The 19,613-nt window shown below is 49.9% G+C and overlaps 2 protein-coding genes and 1 long non-coding RNA gene across 3 annotated transcripts in view; 2 read left to right on the top strand and 1 right to left on the bottom strand.

Annotated features, from left to right (window-relative positions):
• Nucleotides 1-269: 269 nt before the first annotated feature.
• Nucleotides 270-10,024, top strand: LOC104145036 (uncharacterized). Its single transcript, XR_694224.2, has 2 exons — nucleotides 270-1,083; nucleotides 6,986-10,024. It is a non-coding gene; the product is annotated as an uncharacterized lncRNA (long non-coding RNA).
• SIAH2 (siah E3 ubiquitin protein ligase 2) lies at nucleotides 2,772-14,764 on the bottom strand. Its single transcript, XM_068954245.1, has 2 exons — nucleotides 14,348-14,764; nucleotides 2,772-4,274 (listed from the first exon to the last, which is right to left on the bottom strand). The coding sequence occupies exons 1-2, from the start codon at nucleotides 14,762-14,764 to the stop codon at nucleotides 3,717-3,719; spliced, it is 975 nt and encodes a 324-aa protein (XP_068810346.1). The 3' UTR covers nucleotides 2,772-3,716.
• A 359-nt stretch (nucleotides 14,765-15,123) lies between these two features.
• MED12L (mediator complex subunit 12L) overlaps nucleotides 15,124-19,613 on the top strand; it is a 186,417-nt gene continuing 181,927 nt past the window's right edge. The window contains exon 1 of the mRNA XM_068954695.1: nucleotides 15,124-16,104. Coding sequence (XP_068810796.1) covers nucleotides 16,066-16,104 — 39 coding nt within the window. The 5' untranslated portion in view covers nucleotides 15,124-16,065. The remainder of the gene's footprint in view (nucleotides 16,105-19,613) is intronic.

Below are 19,613 nucleotides of genomic sequence, written 5' to 3'. Positions count from 1 at the left end.
CGCGGGGCCGCGAGGGCTGCTGGGACGCGGGGGCTGCTGGGCCGGGCCGAGCCGGGCGCGGGGCCGCGGGGGCTGCTGGGACTCGGGGCCGCGGGGGCTGCTGGGCCGGGCCGGGGGCGGGGCCGCGGGGGCTGCTGGGCCGCGGGGGCTGCTGGGCCGGGCCAGGCCGGGCGCGGGGCCGCGGGGGCTGCTGGGCCGCGGGGGCTGCTGGGCCGGGCTAGGCCGGCCGCGGTGCCGCGGGGGCTGCTGGGCCGCGGTGCCGCGGGGGCTGCTGGGCCGCGGTGCCGCGGGGGCTGCTGGGCCGCGGTGCCGCGGGGGCGGGCAGGTGCGCCACGGACGGGCACCCACACCCACGCCCCCGCAGCCATGTTTATATGTATAAGTGCCGTCTGTGCCCCCTGCACGTGTGGTTGACGCCTCCTGTGAGCGTTGGCGCCCCTGGAGCCGTGCGGGGCGCGGCCTGCCCTAGCCGGGCTTTCTTGGAGAGGGGGCGGGCGGCCCCGCGGCCTGGCTCCTTTCCGCGGGGGGAGGCCGTGCGGGGGCGCAGCCAGCGGCCCGGGGCCGCTTCAGCGGTTAGCTGACGCAGGCCCGTGTCTCGCCGCAGCCCTGTGGGTGGCCGCGCCTCGCTGTCTAGTTTAAACCTTTACGTCTGTGTTAAGAATCTGAGCTGCAGCCACGCTTCCAGCCGCGGTGCAGATGGGGCTCTGACACGGGTGGAGATGAGCTGTCCCGCTTAACGGCACGCAGCCAAACAAGGACGCAGCCGCAGGGGGGACCACTGAAACACTGGCCACGCTCTTGCTATAAACTCGTCAGTCCTTAAGTGCTTCCACGTTTCTTTCTGTGCTTAAAGTGGAAATTGTTTTTAGGGGGAATTGTCAACGATATAATAGATCAACTCGGCAGAAAAGCTGCTTCCCAGGTGTGACTCCTGCCTACTGAGATTACCTTCCGTAATCAGCTGCTTCCAGGAGGTGCTGTCAGCAGCGCAGCCGAGAGGAGCTGTTGCAGTGCGGGTTGCTGTTGTGCGGGTGGCTTGCGCGGGGCCATGGAAGAACTTCCACCCAGCTGCTTCCTTGACAGGTGAGGTCTGCCGTGGCAGAGTTAGAGCTCTCCCAGGACATGTATATCGAATATTTCAAAGTCGGATCACTTTGTTTATGGTCAGCAGTTTTGTTAATGAAATTAAGTTGGCTGCAGTAATGTTTACTGAATGTTTTGAGGAACTTCTCACAGCGTTGCTGACACGCTGCTGCCGCTTCTGCTGGTAACGTGCTAGTGCCCTGCAAACCTCTCCCTTGGGTGTTACCCTCAGAAAACCATGCCAGCAACGTTGTGCCCAGTTTTGCAGGGAAGTAAACCTGAAACATTTTGATCGGGCATTGGAACAAATATCATCTATTTGTTCAGTGATCTCAAGAGAAAACGCACCACTTCTTGGCAGTACAGGGTGCCCTTATCCTAAATTCCATTTCAGTCATAGGGGAAATACTAAGTTTTTTTTTTTTCTTTAACATAAGATCTGTGTTTTCAGAAAAACTGAATGGTGTAGAAAGCCCCAGTGAAAAATGAGTGTTAAGTTACCTAACGTGGGTTGTAAGCAAGGTTGGGGTAATCGTTTTGGCTGCATGAATCCTGCTGTAATCAAAGACTCACTTCAGAATCTTAAGTGTTTTACGCAAAAAGCTCTTAACTGTTCTTACTGACAGTTGGGACTTAGGTTATCTTCCACTATAAATCTTGCTGAGATACGGGAAAATAGATTAAGTTCTTAACAATTCTTGCTTAACAAGTTCTGCTAAAAGCACAGGTGTAACTCCTATCAGAGCCAGAGCTTGACTTTGATCCTTCTTAAGCAGGAGTAAATTAGTTCACTCAGCTGATGTCACTGGACTTCTGCCAGCATAGTGTAAATGAGATCCTATGTAGGACCTTTATAGGAACTGGATACGAAAAGATTAGAGTAATTCCTTGGGAGGTATTTTCCATGATCACTTCCAAATTCTCAAGGACAGAACAAACTTCCTTTCTTTGATGCTTGCCTAGTAATTCTGTCATGTGCCTTTTTATTGACTGCTAACAAGCATCGAGTGATGTTTTCATAGGACTATGTATCATAACTCCAAAGATTTTTCCCTGAGCAGATGTAGTTCGGACCGTTTTTCCTCCGTGTGTATTATGTTGTACTTATTTACGTGGGACTTCATCTGTCACATTACAGTTGCTCAGTATCATGAGGTCTACTACCCCTGAATAACTCAGCAGACTACCTCACAGTTCATTACCTCTTCCAAATGTCAGACACCTTAATATTCAGCAAAGTCATATGCAGAGCTGCTATTTTCCTTGAGTGATTCAGACAGAAGGCTTCTGGTAGCAGAGGGAGAAAATCTAGCTCTCAGTTACAGGCAGATTTAGCTTCCCTGACAGAGAGCGATTTCAGTTTAGGTGAGTCAGGCTGTTACTGTTGCACCTGGGAATCAAATACTCACCTGGTTGTGCTATTCATGCTGCAAAAGCGGTCATCTGCAGCAGCAAGGCTGGGCAGAGAGCTGGGGGCTAGGACACCTTCAGAGGCCGCGGCTCGTCCTGCCTCTCACCTTGGTGAACTAGTCTTGTGGCTGGAGTCTCAATACATGGCACAGGAAGAGCCCCACGGGTTCAGGGAGGCAGAGAATGCAATGCGACCTAGACGTTAACAGCTAACATAAGTGCGCGCACACACTCTCACACGTGCGCTCTCTCACTCATTAGTATAGCACAATGCAGTGTAGGTTTTGAAAAATATTTATTACAAAATAAAAGTAAATATGGCAACAAAACTTAAATAGCAAATGACATGACACTGGCCATAAAGCTCTTGCTATATTACTCTAGTCTTTTACAATAATCAGTAATCAAGTATGTCTCCGAGGGAAGCTGCATATAGACAGCTTGAATATACTTCTATATTATTGGCTCTAGCTGTTTGAAAGATATTAGATTTATGCCTCCTGCTTTCACCAGCACCCAGCTGTCTTTGCCATGCGTTGGGCTCACCAAACTTCCTAAAGCGGTCAGGAGTTGGCAATTCCCAACCTTTGTAAAACCTGCAGTGTTCCACCCCCATCCCTCCGCCCTTTTTTCTTTTAGAAACACAGCAAATCATCCAATGCCCATCCCTTTATTAAAAAGGAACTGGAGGAGCAACACTGAAGTACCTGTTGTTCCCCTTTGAGCTGCAACTACTCATCTCAGACTTGTGAGAAGTTACTTGGATATCTTTCTTTTCCCATCTACTAAAAACTTTTAAAGAAAGTTCATCAGTGGGAGCAAGTCAGAAAGAGTTGTTTTCCTGCTGAAAGGGCTTTTGGGTGCACTCTAAACAGGAATGCAGTCCTTCAAGTGTCTTAAGCCACATGTCTAATGGAAGCGCTCTTTTAAAAAAAAAAAACAAAAAAAAAACACCAAAGTGTGTGTGGGGAATCTTCCTAAGGCACCCAAGAATTTAAAAAACCTCTTCCTGCTCATATTACTTAGCAGGACACTCTTGTTCATCTTCTCTCCAAAGTTAGAAATGTTGGCTAGTTAGGAACCTTAATGTACATGAAGACATAGTTGAATATCATTTAAAAACAAAACAAAAAAACAAACCAAAACAGAACAAAAAGAAAATCCTTAGTAAATGTAAAGCACTATGTCCAGACAGCCTAGGTTCCACTAACTACACAGATATATCACGGACAACATGTAGAAATAGTCACATTAATTCCAAGGTTCCCGTTGTCAGCAAAAAGATGTGCTATAGCAGTATCAAAAACTAGGCAGTCACTGTTCAGTATGGCAGCAGCTACCCCATCGTGGATGGAGCGGGGAGTTGCCTCCCAGGTCAGCCTGCGACGGTTGCCGTTCAGTTCTAGTCTGTACGCAAAGTTCTCCGCTTGCTTACGAGTGCCAATGAGCAGCACAATGGCAAAAAACTGCTGGTGACCTTCGTACTTCTCTTGTTTCTCTAACACCAGCATGAAGTGGTGACCAAAGCACGACTGCATCATGACCCAGTCAACAGCACCTGGAAGGTTAATGTCTGTGGCAAGGAAAACTATGTCTTCTCCCTGAAGGGTGGTAATGCTTTTGTGCGCATGCATTAGGTGGGACATCACGGCTTCCAAAGATCCCTGCCATTTGCAGGAGGCACCAGGGCATGGGCAGGAGTAGGGACGATACTCGCAGATGTCTTCGTGTTCTGGCTTTTCTGTGTGATGGAGTGTCAGCGAACAGCCTGTTGTGGCATACTGGAAAAAGATCAAATACAAGCCATCAAGAAACACACTCTGCAACTGTGAGAAGCAAAAGGAAAGATGATTTTTCACTAAGCATAGGCTTAGAGCACAGATAAGTAACATAACTTCTCTTAAAGTCCTTGGGCAACTTAGAATGTTACTTTGCTGGGGTGCTTTTACTTGTTCACAGTGAATCTAGTCGTCCACCGTGAACAGATTTCTTACGCATTACCTCTGTAGAGGAGATTCCTGTTTTCCCCAACAGCTTAGTTCTTTCATTCTTGCTGTGGTGAGACAAGCCACGTCCTTCCGTGGACAGCAGTAAGACCTACACAACGTACTAAACTGCAAGGAAAAGTGAAGAAGCTAGAGTCTCTCCTCTGTTTGGCTTAATAAGAAAGCTAAAGTCTTTCAGCACTGATTCATACACATCCATTTTATTAGCAGTTGCTTTAGTTTAAAAACACCTTCTGACAAAAAGCTGATGCACTATGCTGTGATACCTCCCCAGCTTGTTTATTTTAGACACTGTCAAGTGATGGTTGCCACAGGGACTTACACTGTTCATGATGCCTTATGCGCATGGCAATATCTTGACACTTATTGACCTCCCCCTCCATTCTAAGATCCTGACTGCCCACGCAGCTCTATGTGTTTGCACTTGTTTCTGCAGAAGGAGAATTAATTCATCGTCACTGCTCATCATACAGTCAAGGCTGCTGTGAGGAATTGTGGTGGAGGAAGAAATAGCTAGTTAGGAATCAGGAAAATGCTTACAGCTGATCTGCAACAAGAGGATGGGTGTGTTTGTACATGTCCAGTGCGTTTTTGTGAGGTGTATACTAAAACCTCAAAAGCTTTTTCTTTTTTTTTTTTTTTTTTTTTTAATCTTAGCAGTTTGGGGATGTTAGTTTTCTGGAAGACCTAGTATATTTGCTGTAAGCTCTTGCATCTTCACTACAAGAATGGAATAGGTGAATTTTTGACGTTGTGCCCCTCTACTTGAAATGTTTCAGTCACTGCAGTTAAAGAGATACCAAAATCCATAATCTTCCGTAATCTAACTAAAAATCCACCTGATCTGAGAAGCATATGATTCTAATATCAAAATAGATTGTAGGTAAGGATCTGTTGAGCCATCTCTACGTATCTCATCAAGGAAAAAGAGCAAAAGTCAATTCTTAAATCTTCTTCTGCAAGTCACCTTTGAGGCTGACTAGCTGGGCCCAGAGGCCTCTATCATTATAGTTGATCTTGGTGAAACAGCTTGAGAGATCAACCTGACCAAAAATCAGTTAGCCTGCTAACCCTGAATTTGTTAAATAATATGTAATCTTTACCAAGCTAAAGGAGCGATGTGACTGCAAGTAGTCAAGTGTTTGATGTGCTCATATTTATACCTGCTTATTTAAAGCTTACATCTGTGCAGAATTTAATGTTACTTATGCTCTTTTCCTTAGTAAAACAGCAGACCAAGCATGTAATCTGTGATTGGCACAGAGATGTAAGAGAAAGTTAAAGATTTTTTTTTTAACCCTGTGTAATACAAAGGTCAACAGTTTATTGACGTTAATATTAAGGATTATAGTTGTCTTGTTCATGCATACTTTTAGACCAACAAGTCAAGGTTCTCCATTTCAGCTGGCAACCCTCCAAATAAGTAGGAAAATCGCATCTAGATGTACACTGTGCAACCTTCACATTCGTAGAGGATTTTTCCTTAGCTGTAGAGATAACACTGCTAATATTGTCACCCAGGTTACAACATGCATGCATGGCTGCTTACAGATGCTATGCTACTTCCTTGCAGAAGGGCACTGTTCAGCTGTGGGATAATGAAGGCTACAAGCCATGTGAAAGAGTATGGTTGAATCGATAAAAGAATGGCTGAAAAAAATAAGCCTGGATAGGCTTAAAAAAAAAAGTTCAGCTAACTTTGGAAAGTCAGATTTAACAAAGGTTTAAATGCTTATTTGAGGCTAATATGAGCATGAGAAGGTTCGGCTCACTGGGTTAAACGCCCAAGGTGCAAGGAGTGAGAATCCTCTGCGCTTCCAGTAAATCACCCATGTTGCAAACACAATGCTAGAGATATTGGGACAAAGCTCTAGCTTGTACTTCAGTTCTGTAAGAGCTTGTTTTATAGGCCATAAGGAGTTAACTTAAGTTTTCATTTACTGTGTTTGCCCCTGCTGGAGGATTTATTCAGATGTGTACGGCCAGCGAGCAGGAAAAGCATGAGTTCGGCACAGGCATGCTGAAGGTGGAATAAAGGGGGTTCTCTTGTCAAAGTAAAAAGCCCCATCGAGGCCAAACTTGTGGCCTGTCACGTCTACACACGTCTTGTGGTGTAACGCAGAGACCTATTTATTTGTACACTTCCAATCTCATGGGATTCCCCCCCCCCCCACATTCATACCCCTGTTGACACCTGAACCAAGCCACACGTTGAACAGCATGTCCGAGTTTAACCTTATTAATAAAAACAGTAAGATTATATAAGCTGCTGGACGGGGCCAGATGGGAACTCTATGTAAGCTAGCATCCTGTCTCTGAAAGCGACCAGTGGGTGGACGTAGAAATAAGAGGGTAAGAACAAGGCAAGCAAAAAATAGTGGCGTTTCCCTGGCACGCTCTCACAGGTTCCAAGGGTTGTGTTTTTGTCTTTAGTTGCCCCTGCTGGATTTTTTTCTTCCACGGATTTATCCAACTGTCTCTTTCAGCCTGCGTGTGCTTCTAGCATCCCCTGTGTCCTGCAGCAAAGAATTCCACCGCCTGTGTGAAGTATCTCCTGTCGTTTGTCCCTGAACCCATCGCTGCTAGGTTCATCTGGGGAGCCCTACAGATAGCGGGAGAGAGACTGTGAATAGAAAACCCTTATTTGCTGTCTTCATGCTACTTGGTGTTTCATTGATCCTTATCATACCCCTATTCAAACGGAAAAGCCTGTTTAGTCTTTCCTTGCGTAGAGGTTATACAATACCTTTGATCTAATTGTCCTCTGTACCTTTTCCACTTCTACTATATCCTTTTTGAGATGGGGAAACCTGGACTGCACATGGTATTAAAAATGCAGGTGTGCCACTAAGGCCCATGCTGTTTTCTGCATTTTCATTGCCCTCCTAGTCATTTCTAGTATTCCTTTTTTGCAAAGTACTGTGTGTCCAAGACATGTTTTCATAATAGTTTATTTTAGCAGCATCTTCTTTTCCCTTAGAGGAAAAAGTCATGTCAGAGCTCATGACTACATATGTAATTTAGGATTACACATTTTTTGCCATGTGTGTCATTTCACATGTGTTGCTCTGAACTGCACTTTATCGATAGAGCATCTTTCAGAGTGTCTTAAAGCATTTTGAAAACACCGGTTAGGCGTGAACATGCTTGGGGAAGGCAGTCCGGTATTATCCACCTCATGAATGAAGGCAGGCAGGGACACAGGCTTCAAGTAACTTGTCTGAAGCCATGTGGGAAATCGGTGGCAGAGCTGGGAACAGACTGCAGAGTCCCAATCCCTATCCTGCTCTAACCAGCACAGCCTCCCTGTAGTATTCAGGTACAAATCATGCTTCCAGTAAAGAACAGGCCTTTCAAAGCATTCACTTTGGGTCTGGGTACAGATGGTCAACCCAGGCTAGCAGTGGTGTAAAAGTGAGGTCCAGCCCTGAAAACAGCGAGCCTCTGTGCCCTCCAGACCCTTACGCTCGTGAGGAAGTCTCTTTAGGCTACAACCAGCTGCCTAGCAGAGTATATTTATAAACTCTGCTTTGCTAGCAAAACGATTTCTTCCGTCACCCAGGAAAAGGCCAATCAGTGTTACGTCATTTCATAAGGAACGTGCGGGCTCTATACGCATAGGCAAGTAGAGGACTGTAAGCAAACCTCCACACCTAAGGGGTTTCTGATCAATTAAAAACACAGTAAAGAGTAACAAGCATTTTGATCAGAAAGAAAACGGAGGAATGCAGAAAAACACTTTATTGGAGTCTACTATGTCTTGGAAATAGGAAGCATGACCTTATTTAGGTTTAGTTTATTTCCTTAAAATCTTCAACATGACATAGTTTTATTATTATTAAAGAAAAGCTCTGAAAAGGCTGTGGAGCCAGCATTAGTCAATTAATCCATATATATATATATATATATAGTCAACATATAGAAGTAAGGTTTTATACAATAAATACATGAATATGCAAATCCAGTTGGCTAGCTGTTTGCTTCTGTGGGAAATCTGTTCTTTCTCTTGGAATTGGTGTTGTAGCAACGGGTGGCGTCTAAGGACGCAGAACGGTTCTGCCTACCGTCTACCACCTGCCTGCAGGAAGTGAGATAGTGACCAGTTTGATGTTACTGAAGACTTTTCAGGCTATATGCAATCTCATTATGCCTTCCACTCTTTAAATCTAAAATTTGATTATTGTTTCTGAGGTGCTGCAACTTTCAATATTACTCCTCAGTGCAAACGTAAGAGTAAAATAAAGTGAATTTACTGGATCCACTTTTCTTCAGAAGGATCCAGGACCATCTGAAGACTCAGAAACTGATTAATTTCTCTAGTCAGAGATGGCTGCATTGAAGGATCTTAGAAGACTCTTATTCTGTGTGAGGTATCTCTGTCCTAACTTCCAAGATGCAAAGAATCACCACTCCCTAGAAAGCTGGGGAAAAAATGGAGTTTCAATCCCCTGAGAAATCAAGCCTCATGTACTTGGCTTTTCTAGTTACTGCATGCATGAAAAAAATCTATTTTCTTTATTATATGTAAAACTTACTGTTGAGCTGAATTAGTCACAGCAGTAAGAATTCACTGATGTACTATGCAGGAATTTTCTTTTTCAAATGTATGTTGCTAAACGCAATTCCATATAGGTACCCAGCAGGGTTGCTGTCAGTGTGCCAACAAACACCGAGTATGCTCTTGCATAGTCTTTCCTTGGTGCTGGGCTAATTTTTGATGGTGCACGTTGGAGGTAAATTCTACTATAAACTGAAACACAAACAGGAACCATCTAGAGTTTTACACAACGCAGATCAGGAGCGCTGGCCTCATGTCATTGCCATGGCCACAGCCGAGATCGCTCAGGCATGAACAGCTCTGTTTGTCAAGTCCCATCACAAAGGCTAGCAAAACACTGCAGGACACAGATGCTGGCTGATATGCGTGGGTATACGAAGGCTGTCGTTTTTGTAGCTGAAAATAAACATTTGCAACTCTACTTGCTTTACAGCAAACTCTGGATTAAGTGGTTAAATCTAGAAATGTTCCCCCCTCCCCACCACCTTGCTGTTAGCCAGGCCACAACTCCAAGTCATAGCAGCTACCCGTCACAGTATATCTCGCACAATTGCTATAATGGGTTCTGGTGTCTGCCCACGAAGCTTCCAAAACACAAGATTTCTTTTCTTTCATACCCAGTATTGGACAAAAACACCTGAAGTCCTAGAAGAACCTACACCCAAATTAAATCAGCTCCGCAACTAAAGAGCACTCTTATATTATTTCTGTTTGCACTTATTTAAAAGAGGAAAGAAAAGCAATGAATTCCTTTGGGCATTCATTAATTAGGAATTTGAGTATGCTTATGATGTGCGTTTTAACTTCTGCAGATTGCTTAGAGCATTAAAAAGCATTTTACATTTTCAGTAATGGTACTGTAAGATTTAAATCTCCCTGTAGCTTTATTTGTGGAAGCCCTGCGAAGTGCAGAACTGTACAAGTTACAATTATTTTTTAAAGCATTTATGGATCCTCAGAGTGGCTATAGCCACAAGTAACATCCAATCCCCGTTTTTCTGTTAGCTCTATCACGTCTCAGCCCTACTTACTTCTCGTACCCTTCATAGAGTTATTTCTAAAACCGCAGAGAACTCTTCCAGGCAAACCACTGTCCTTATTTGTTCTTTCATATTTTCTGGAGCTCTGCTTTAAAACATCAACAACAACAGCAACATCCTAAACATGGTGAAAAACACTGGTAAAATATAGGGTCCCCTCCTAATCCTTGGTACGGTCGCTCAGGGCCAGCTGTGCGACGAGGCCGTGGTTCTTGCTCGCACCACTGGGTGTTGCTGCAGCACGCGGTGCCCCCGATGCAACTCTGACTGCTGGCTTGGGGAGACAGTTTTATCTCCACATTTGTTGCTTGTAACTTATATAAGCAGTAAAGTGAGAAATTACAGTCTTGACAGCCTTATTGCTGTTTCTGGGTCTGAGAAGAAACAGTGAAAACTATTAACATATGCTAACTTCACTTTGCTGCTCTTGGGAAAAGGGAAAGCAGGAATTACTCATGGTAGAAAAAAAATCTACATAAAAGAAAGGGTTTGAGAGGGAAACAGGAGCAGAGTCTTATTTACTCCTCTGCCTCCACGAGGAGCAACGGCTTCTGAGCGTCCTGCCAACTGGAGGGAAGAGATCTCCCCAGTGGACCAGGGTTTTGTAAGCCAGAGACTATGGAGCATAGGGAGCCGTAATGTTACATGGTCTGGGGTGCAAAGCTCCGCAAGCTCCCCACTTTCCCGTCCGGCATCCCCAGTCTGCGGGCTCTGAGCCAGGCAATTCTTAAGAGTGCGGGTACGCCTCCCGTGCCAGAGGTGCACGCGGGACCGTGGCAGCGGTGCCGAGGGGTGCTCTGAATCCCTGCCTGTAGCGACTAACAGCTCCTCTGCACAAATAGCTCAGCCCCAGCCCCAGCGGAGCAGTCGCCCCCCTACCACTCGCTCCTGGAGCCTCCCCTCCGTAAGCTCTGCCCCTCATGGCCTGTCTTGCAGCTCTTGACTGCACAAAGACCTCAGTATGTGGCTGCAAGGTGAGCAATACTGACCACTGCTAGCTCAACAAGTCTCTCTCACAAACTCTTCCAACTCTGCACTAGCTTGCAAGTGCCTATTTCAAGAAACCAAAACAAACCCCAAGCCAACACTAACCCAGTCCAGTGTTTCCTGCATGCCTCCATGGGAGGCTCTGACATACAAAGAAGCACAGAATAAATAATCTTAGATAATCTATTTCAGAAACCACCAAAACCCACCAGCAGCTCTCAGTCTCTCGAGGCAGGCTCAGAGCTGCCTGATCGCTGGGGCGTTCTTCGGTCGTTCCGAACTTACAACCTCGCCTGCATCCCTCCCTTTTCCGAGCCGCTGCTGATGCGGACCCAGCCGCTGCGTAGGTCTACACTTGCTTTAAAGAGCGTGACGTTAATCACAGAAGTAACACGTGGAGGAATTTTCAGAAATACAGTATTTTTACATGAACTAGTCTTTTTGTATTATTTATATTTAGAGAGTGCCCAACTGGAGAAGTGTTTACAACTGATATATGTGAACTGAAACTTGCCTGAAAGATGTAGTGATCTTTATTCAGATGTGGGTTTTTTTTTTTCTGGGGGGGGGGGGGGTGGTGTTTAAACCTACTTCTCTGCTGGTGCTTACTCCTCTGCCCATGGAGAAAGAAAACCTTAAGGCATGAACAAGCCAATACCCTCAATTAAGGGCTTAAGAAACCTTTCTGTTACCAACTGAATAAATTAAAGTCTGACAGTTCATGTTAGGAATGTCTTATCTTCCTATTTTTAAGGGAAAAAACTCTATAGCATAGTTTCCTTCTTTCTTGCACACTTTCTTTAACCATAAAGCAGCTGGGAAGAGCAGGTGTCCTGTCTGGCAGTTCCAGCGCTGGAGAGATTTGCATCCTGCATAGATCAGTATTGTATTTCAATGCAAGAAACAGAGGCTGTAAGGCTTTTGGTCAGAAGAGCTGTTCTAGTGTTGATGCACCAATTTCGTTAGGGCAACTAGGGAATACCAGCTGCCACAGATTAGACTGACAAGACACTTTAGAAACTGAAAACTAGGCCAGCGTTTCAGTTGGGGGGGGGGGGGGGGGGATGCACTGAATGTTTTTATTCCCTGAGGCTAAGGAGCAGTCACAGCTGGGCATCTGACTCCCTGAACTTCTTGCCATGTCCAGCATGAAGAAGGAGCAGTGTGTTAGTTCGACGCTCCGTCGGTTGTTACCATCGGGAGATTCACTGCCATTCACAAGCTGCACAGTGGAACAGGTCCTGTGCTATCAACAACGCAGTAAGAGGCCTGCAGCCCTCCCGCTCTGCCTTGTGACCGAGCCCGTCCTCGCGAGGTAGCTGCTCTAACCGCGGACAGCGCTTAAACTGCTGCATGAGTCAACACAGGTGGTTCACTCCGAGCATGAATCATTAGCTGCCGTGCATCGTCAGTGAGTCCAGGCTGCTCTTACGGCCTGCCTCGTCGCCGGTACGCGCAATTGAAGTCTACTTGCAGTTCTCACTTCAAAATCCTACCACGCGGCTGTCGGGGCCAGGCGTTTGCTGCTCGCCTTTCTGCCCGCTGCTCTCCCACCTTGCAACAACCAGCTGTGCGTTTTAAAAGCTTCCTCTCATATTCCACATCAGTGATGGTTTTAGCAATTCCCGTATCTGTCCCTTGCTCACTTCAGCCCTGTGGTTTTAAAGTGCTTTTGGTACGGCAGCACAAGCGTCTGGGGACTCCAGAAAGCCATGGGAAGGATCCACTCAGCATTATCTCTGTGCACCTCTCTGCCATCCTGATGAATGTCTATTAGGAAGGATATGAACTAGAACAGTTCACCTGGTCCTTTTAAGGAGAACTCACTTAAAAATACCTGAGACTTAAATATTTAATCTGAACACCTGAAATAGTGCTAAGACAGTCAGAACAGCCTTAAAAAAATTTCAGAGGTAATTATTGACCTGACGGCTTACCAGTCCCTGTCCCTCAAAGGAGGGCTGCAGAAAACTACCAAAGACACAGGGAGAGAATTTCTGCTCCCTCCAGCAAACCTTTTTTCAAAACTAAATATCAGCACAGATTAAAATATTTGAAGAAAACAAAAAAGGTTCTCGCCTTTGTAACGACCGACTGTGCTAAATACTCAGACAAGACTTTTTTTCCCCATTTCATTTTCCAGCAAGAAGCAGCGCGAGGAACTCTGAGGGTATCTTCAAGGAGAGCAGAGGTAGTGTTTTAAATAGAAGACCAAGAAATCATCACCACCTATAAGTGACAGCAGGTTCACTTGGCAGTTTGTTGGATGAATCTTAGAAAATTCCTCAGCCTTCTCATAAACTGTTAATATTTCTGGACCAAACTAGCAAAGGACACGAGACACAGCCTCGCCTGGGAAATCCTGTAGTAGTGGTGCTCCCCTCCTCCGTGCGTTACCTGTGCCATCGGATGCACTCACACCACAGCCACCCCGTATCACGCTCTTCCTTTCCCAGCTAGCTAACAGACTGTTGGAACTGACTGTTTAGCTTATGGTCCAAAACCAGATCATGTCGTCCTCTGACACGGAGAAAAAAAAAAAAAGGGACTTCAAGACAGCATTCATACCAAAACAGCCACGTGCCTAGGCTCTTCCCCTGTGCTCTCTGGGGGAACCTGACGGGACTGAGAGTTGAGAACGTCTCAGGTTTTATGCTGCCTCCTGCGCACAGCTGCAGCAGGAGCTAGTGGATTTCTGTCTCCGTTTGAACCACTCTGTGCACTAAATCCAGGATTTGTACTCCAGCGTTACGCACTACTACCCAGTTATGGGTCCTCGCCTAAGGGAGTTCCCATTGCCACGATGGGTGGGAAGAACATTGTGCTTGCATCGAAATGCATGCCGATTTTAGAACGTATGTTTCAGATTTGGTATAAAGTGCAACCTGCTGGTACATGGATGGAAACAGAACGACAGGATGGTTGGGGGTGGCAGGGACCTCTGGAGATCGTCTAGTCCAACCCCCTGCTCGAGCAGGGTCCTCCGGGGCACGTTGCCCGGGATCGCGCCCAGGCGGGTTTTGAGTATCTCGGGCGAAGGAGACCCCAGCACCTCCGAGGGCTGCGAGGCGGAGGGAGGTTTGGAAGAACAAGCGGGGGGACGGAAAGGAGGCGCACCAGGAGGCTTCGCAGCCTGCGCCGCGAGGGCGGCGGAGCGGCCCGGGGCTTGGCCGCTGGGCGGCAGCGGGCTGACAGCTCGGGGGAAGCCTCGGAGGGGAAGGAAGGAGCGAGGAAAAGCGCCTGGGCCGGGGCGGCGGCCTTACCTTGCAGGGGAAGAGCACGGCCGAGGCCACCTTCTCCATGGCCAGGTTGCGGATGCTGGGGCTGAGGGAGCCCCGGCAGGTGGGGCAGAGGCTCAGCTTCTGCCGGCATGGGTTGCACACCAGGTGGCCGGCCTGGCACTGCAGGATGGGCGGCAGCACGTAGTCGAAGCAGACGGGGCACTCGAAGAGCGAGGTCAGCTCGTGGTGCTGCGGCGACGCCGCCCCCCCCCCGCCGCCGCCCCCCCCGGACAGCACGGCCGCGGCGGCGGGCACCGCCGAGGAGCCGGCGCCGGCTGCCGCGATGGTGGCGGCGGCGGGGGGGGCGGCGGCGGCGGCGGGCGGCGGCGGGGGGGGGCCGTGCTGCTGCTTGCCGCAGGGCTTGCTAGCGCCGGGCCCGGCGGACGGCGGGCGGCTCATGGCGCGCCGCGGGCACCATGGGGGCGCGGCGGCGGCGGCCGGAGCGCGGGGCTGACGCAAGAGCGCGGGGCGGGGCGGGGCGGGGCGGGGCTGACGCAAGAGCGCGGGGCGGCGCGGGGCGGGGCGGGGCGGAGCTGACACAAGAGCGCGGGGCGGGGCGGGGCGGGGCGGGGCTGACGCAAGAGCGCGGGGCGGGGCTGACGCAAGAGCGCGGGGCGGGGCGGGGCGGGGCGGGCGCGGGGCGGGGCGGGGCTGACACAAGAGCGCGGGGCGGGGCTGACGCAAGGGGGCGGGGCGGGGCGGGGCGGGGCGGGGCGGGCGCGGCCTCAGCGCCGCCGCCTACGGAGCATGCCCGGCCGGCGGGGGCGTTTCGCGCCGCGAGGGGAAGGCGGTTGGCGGAGGCGCTTTCCGCTGGCCCCGTAGCGCTGGCGGGGCAAGGCGCTGCAGCCCCAGGACAGGAGTCCTGCAGAGCCCCTTCCTTCCTCTGAGGAAAAGAGGGCGGCTGGGCGGCGGAGCGCAGCGCCGCTGCTGGCCCTGGCGACGGCCCGGCCGGGTGAGGAGCGGCGCGGATACCTGGTGCGGTGCCCCCGCAGCCGGGCCGCGGCTGGCGTCGAGCGCTGCAGCGCCAGCCCGTTTCCCCGTCAGCAAAACGAGCAAGGGTTTCCTGCCGACGTTACTGCCCCGAGGGCGCGCCTCGCGGCTTGGCGGCCTTGTCCCGGAGCGAGCAGCGCGTCGCCGTAACGCTGCTGTTCGCACAGGCCCCTCTGGCTCTCCGCTCCAGGCCTGGCCGAGCGCCTCGCTAAGGGACTAGATGTGCTGCGCTTCCGTTGAAAGAAGGTGCCTCGGTAACCGAAGTCTTGTTTTTCTCATGCCCTTTGCTGAGTTCCGCTGAATCGGGTGACACAGCCCAGTCAACAAAGTCTTCGGCATACGTTTCTGGTAACGGGGTTTTCTTGAGTATTGTGAGAAATCATACAATAATGCAGAACGCATTCATGTGCAATGAAAAGGTCTTGCACTTTCCGAGACACAAATCAACAAGACCTTAGGGTGAAACTCAGCAGGGAAGTCCCCAAAGGTGCAAGCGGGAGATGTGACCTGAATTCTTGCTGAAATTTATTAGGAACTAATTATTTCACTGAGTGAAGCTTGTGAAAACCTTGCCACACTGCTGCTGCCGCGTCCCCCCTTCTCAGGGGAAGTTCCTCTGATCAGAATATCATCGCACTGTTGGTACAGTCTCACATCCGGAGGGAGGGAGACTGTCTGTAAAAAGTCCAGCAAGTGCGGCATGAGCAATCATGGGTGAAAGTTTACGCCCCTGCGGGAGTCTGCTGAAGGTATGTTTTGTTCCCTCCCACGTGAAAGCGAGCCTCTGTTTGCCCTCCTCCCGCGAGGGGACCGTGAAGGACATGTCTTCCGCGTCTAGCGCCGCCATCCATGGGTGTGCAGCCGCTCGCACGGCGCCTGTGAAGTCTGCAGCGTTTGGTACAGCAGCTGGTAGCGGGGCTCTGGTAGCGCTCAGGCGCCCGTAATCAATTGTCAAACGCCACCTCCCGTCTGGTTTCCGAACTGGCCAGACCGGTGGGTTATATGGGCAGTGGCTTCTGGAGATAACCTGACCTTTCTGCAAACCAGCTCTGACTTCAGCAGTTCCATTTCGTGCCGCAGCAGAAAAACTTCACAAATGGTCCTTGAGGACCAGCTGGAATCAAAATACATGGGCCATCATCAAGCCTCCGCTTGCTGGACAGGCAGACCCAGCTGCCTTCGGGGCATTACTCGTCGTGGGGCTTCATGCCCTGCAATTCCCCCCTGCGGGGGAGGAAGGGGTTGTTTCCCTCTCTGGGAGCTGGCGCTGGAGAAGTCAAAGCACGCTCCCCTCTTTGGCCGTTATCTCGTTTCTGGGAAGCGTCCATCAGGCTCGAGATAAGGCCAGTAGGCCGACCTCGGATCGCGGCTCGGGGGACGCCTGGGGCTGAGGCTTTCCTCCACAGTCGTTTCTCCGTTCTCGAGAGTCTGTTCGCAGGTCCTGAGGCTTGTTTCCCTTTGACTTGGTTTCTGTTCCCTGTGGGGGTGCCTGTATCGCTGGTCTCGCCCTATGATCTCTTCCCCGGCGCTTCAGGTTTGGTTTTTCGGCTGTTGGATGGTCCCAGCCCATTTCACGGCTGTGGTTAACGATGCCGTGCGTTAATTCTGCCCATGTTGGCAGGTGCCTGCGGAGGTCATCGTCACCTAGTCCTTCATCGTATTCCCTGTCTCTTTTTATCTCATCCCGTTTTGCAACTAAATGGGGTTTAAGAATTGCTGGGGCTCCTCTAATCAGTGGTTTTGACATTGCCGAGTCTACTGTAGCAGATAGTGGGACCTTTCGAGGTCCTCCTTGCTGCGTGGCTTGTGTGCAAGCGGCTTTTGTGGTGGCTGTGGAGAGCTCGCTTAGACGTGCGATGGGGATTGCGGAGGTTCACCTCCCTCCGTGGTGTCTCTTCCCCCAGCCCAGTAAGCTGCGCGGCTGGTGAGAGAGCGGGGTGTTATCTGCCCAGTCGGGTCCTGAATTTAAGAAACTGCCAGACCCCAACAGCCGCGTGCTTTGTCCTCGCTCAGCGTTATTCGGTCACCACCGCGTAGGCAGACTCGCCACAAGTACTCAGTTTCACTTTCCCCAGATTTCCTACCATGTTTTTCTCGTAAATTTGCCAGTTGTGACGGATGCCAGGAGTGATGTGCGTAGTACGTCGCGGAGCACCGCCCCGAGGGGCCTCGGTTCTTTCTGTTTTAACAGTGGGTCTGGCCTCGTGTTCAGGGGGATTTGAGGGGGACAGAGGGTCATCTCCTCCTGGCTCGCCCTCATCAGGATCACCCCAGGTGTCTCCATCCCAGTCGTCAGGGGATACGACTATTTTCCTAGTCTGTACGAGGTCGGGGGGGCGAGGAGCCTGCATAAGCATCATCTCGACCTCTTCTCCCAACTTCTGCCTTTTCTCCTTTTCCCCCGTACCTGCTTCTGCAGCTGTTCAGTCTTCAAAGACAGTAACAGCTCGGGTGCCTTCCTACCTTCTATTTCGCTCTCTAGCCCCTGCTCCTCTCTATTTCTACTCTCCTTTTCTTGATATGCAGCTTCTAAACAGGTACCTGGCACCTTGCGGACAACTCCTTTCCCTTTTCCACCCTTTATGTGGCCCCTAGTTACTTGTAGGTGTTCTTCAGCAGCTCCCCGCTTACGCCAGTTGTCACGAGCCCTGAAGCTCGTGGGGGGAAGCGCGCTGTCACGAGCCCCAGCAGAACAATTTTACCGGTGGCCTCTGAAGGTTAATCCGGGCTGTGTTTGTACCGCACGGAGCTCCTTCTGTGCCAGTCAAGGGGTCCAGTGAATACTGTTAAAACTGCGTTGTATTTGGGACTTAGCTGCGTACTGTAGCAACGGTAAACAACTCTTTTTTTTTTTTATTTAAAAACACTAGTTGGGGTGGATAAGTCTTCGGGAGGTATGTGGACCTTCAGAATTACTCCTTGGCACGAATTCTGCCCTCATTTACGCGTAACCTGAGTTTAACTTGTGGAGTAACCTCAGCCTTTCAGTAGCGTGGCTGAAGTTTGGACTGGCTTTGGAGATTTCCTTCTTACAGCCTACGCTGTGGCTATCTCCAGTGTCGGTTTTGTTAGAGAAACCTGGAGTGAAAACAAGGCTAGAACGTTCCTATGGTCTTGGAGAGAAGTCTCGTTACTCGTTTTGTGGTTTGTTTTATATTCTGTGGTATAGGAAGGAGACGGAAAAAGTAAGAAACTTGCCACAAATAGACCGGAAGGGTGCGGATGTTTATAGAAATAAAATATGTTTTTGCGTGCATTCAATAACAGAGAATAATTTTAAAATAAATTATTTACGCTAGATCTGTTTTATTAAAGGTTAGGATGTGGCTAGTTCACTTTTTTTTAGCAACCCAAAGACTCCTTCTAAATAACTAAAGTACAAAATAGTTTTTAGGAGCTTTGTGTCTGGTTTAAACATAGACGGGATAGAGTGCGTTTATTCTGCTTGGGATAAACGGGCAAGCGCTAGCACAACTCAGACCGTGCACTGATTCAGTGAGTGCCGGAAAAGTAGGAGGCGCCCACTGGCTTGTCTGGTCGTGGCTTCTCCCGCGGTCTCTGCGCGCAGCCGTAGCCCGGTTCCCTGCAGAGCTGTAAGCTACGGTATCTCAGCCATCCTAATCACTGCTTCCAGGAAAAGGATGTTTCCGAAAACAATAGCAAATAGAGAAATGCGCTTCAAAGTCTGGGGAGGGGAAGAGTTGTTCCCCCTTCGGCTGCAGACTTCCCAGCCGGTTTCTGTTTCGCAGGGCTGTCTCGGGCGTTGACACGAACCGTCGTGGCAAGGGGGCCGTGTTCGGTGCATCTCCTCCATCCGCCTTCCACCTCTCCCTTGTCAGCGTCTGTCCACACGAAACCGTTTGCTAGAAAGTGTTTTAGGTTAGCCAAGTCATACGTGAACCATTACTTCTGTGGGCTGGTGACGTGACTCTTGGCCGCAGCTTAGCTAGAAAAGGCAGCGGGGAAGTAAGGATGTAGCGACGACGGGCGCAACGCAGCCGGGGCTTGCTGCGTTGCAGGCGGCGAGGACAAGGCCGCGTCCTTCTCCTCGCTCTGGAAGCGTTCGGGGCCCTCGGGGAGAAGGCCTGGAAGCAGAAGGCAGCTAGGCTGCTCGGGAAGGGGACGGAGGAGAAGAGCAGGGGAGAGGCGCGCCGGCCGGCCGGCCGGTCAGGAGCAGCAAGGGTAGCGTCTCCGGTGGCGCAGAGCCCCGGGCCCGCTGCGCCCCTGCCGCGCGCCCCCCGCGTGGCTGCTCAGCGCC

This window comes from Struthio camelus, chromosome 9 (assembly GCF_040807025.1).
Source record: "Struthio camelus isolate bStrCam1 chromosome 9, bStrCam1.hap1, whole genome shotgun sequence".
In the NCBI taxonomy this organism is placed as follows: Eukaryota; Metazoa; Chordata; class Aves; order Struthioniformes; family Struthionidae; genus Struthio; species Struthio camelus.
The sequence above is the reverse complement of the archived record's forward strand: the minus strand, read 5'-3'. Positions and strand labels throughout refer to the sequence as shown.

Bases quoted from the DNA above. Each gene is read 5' to 3' on its own strand.
- SIAH2 (XM_068954245.1), bottom strand. From the start codon at position 14,764: ATGAGCCGCCCGCCGTCCGCCGGGCCCGGCGCTAGCAAGCCCTGCGGC. The intron at 4,275-14,347 runs GTAAGGCCGCCG...ATCTTTTTCCAG, and splicing joins CCGTGCTCTTCCCCTGCAAG to TATGCCACAACAGGCTGTTC.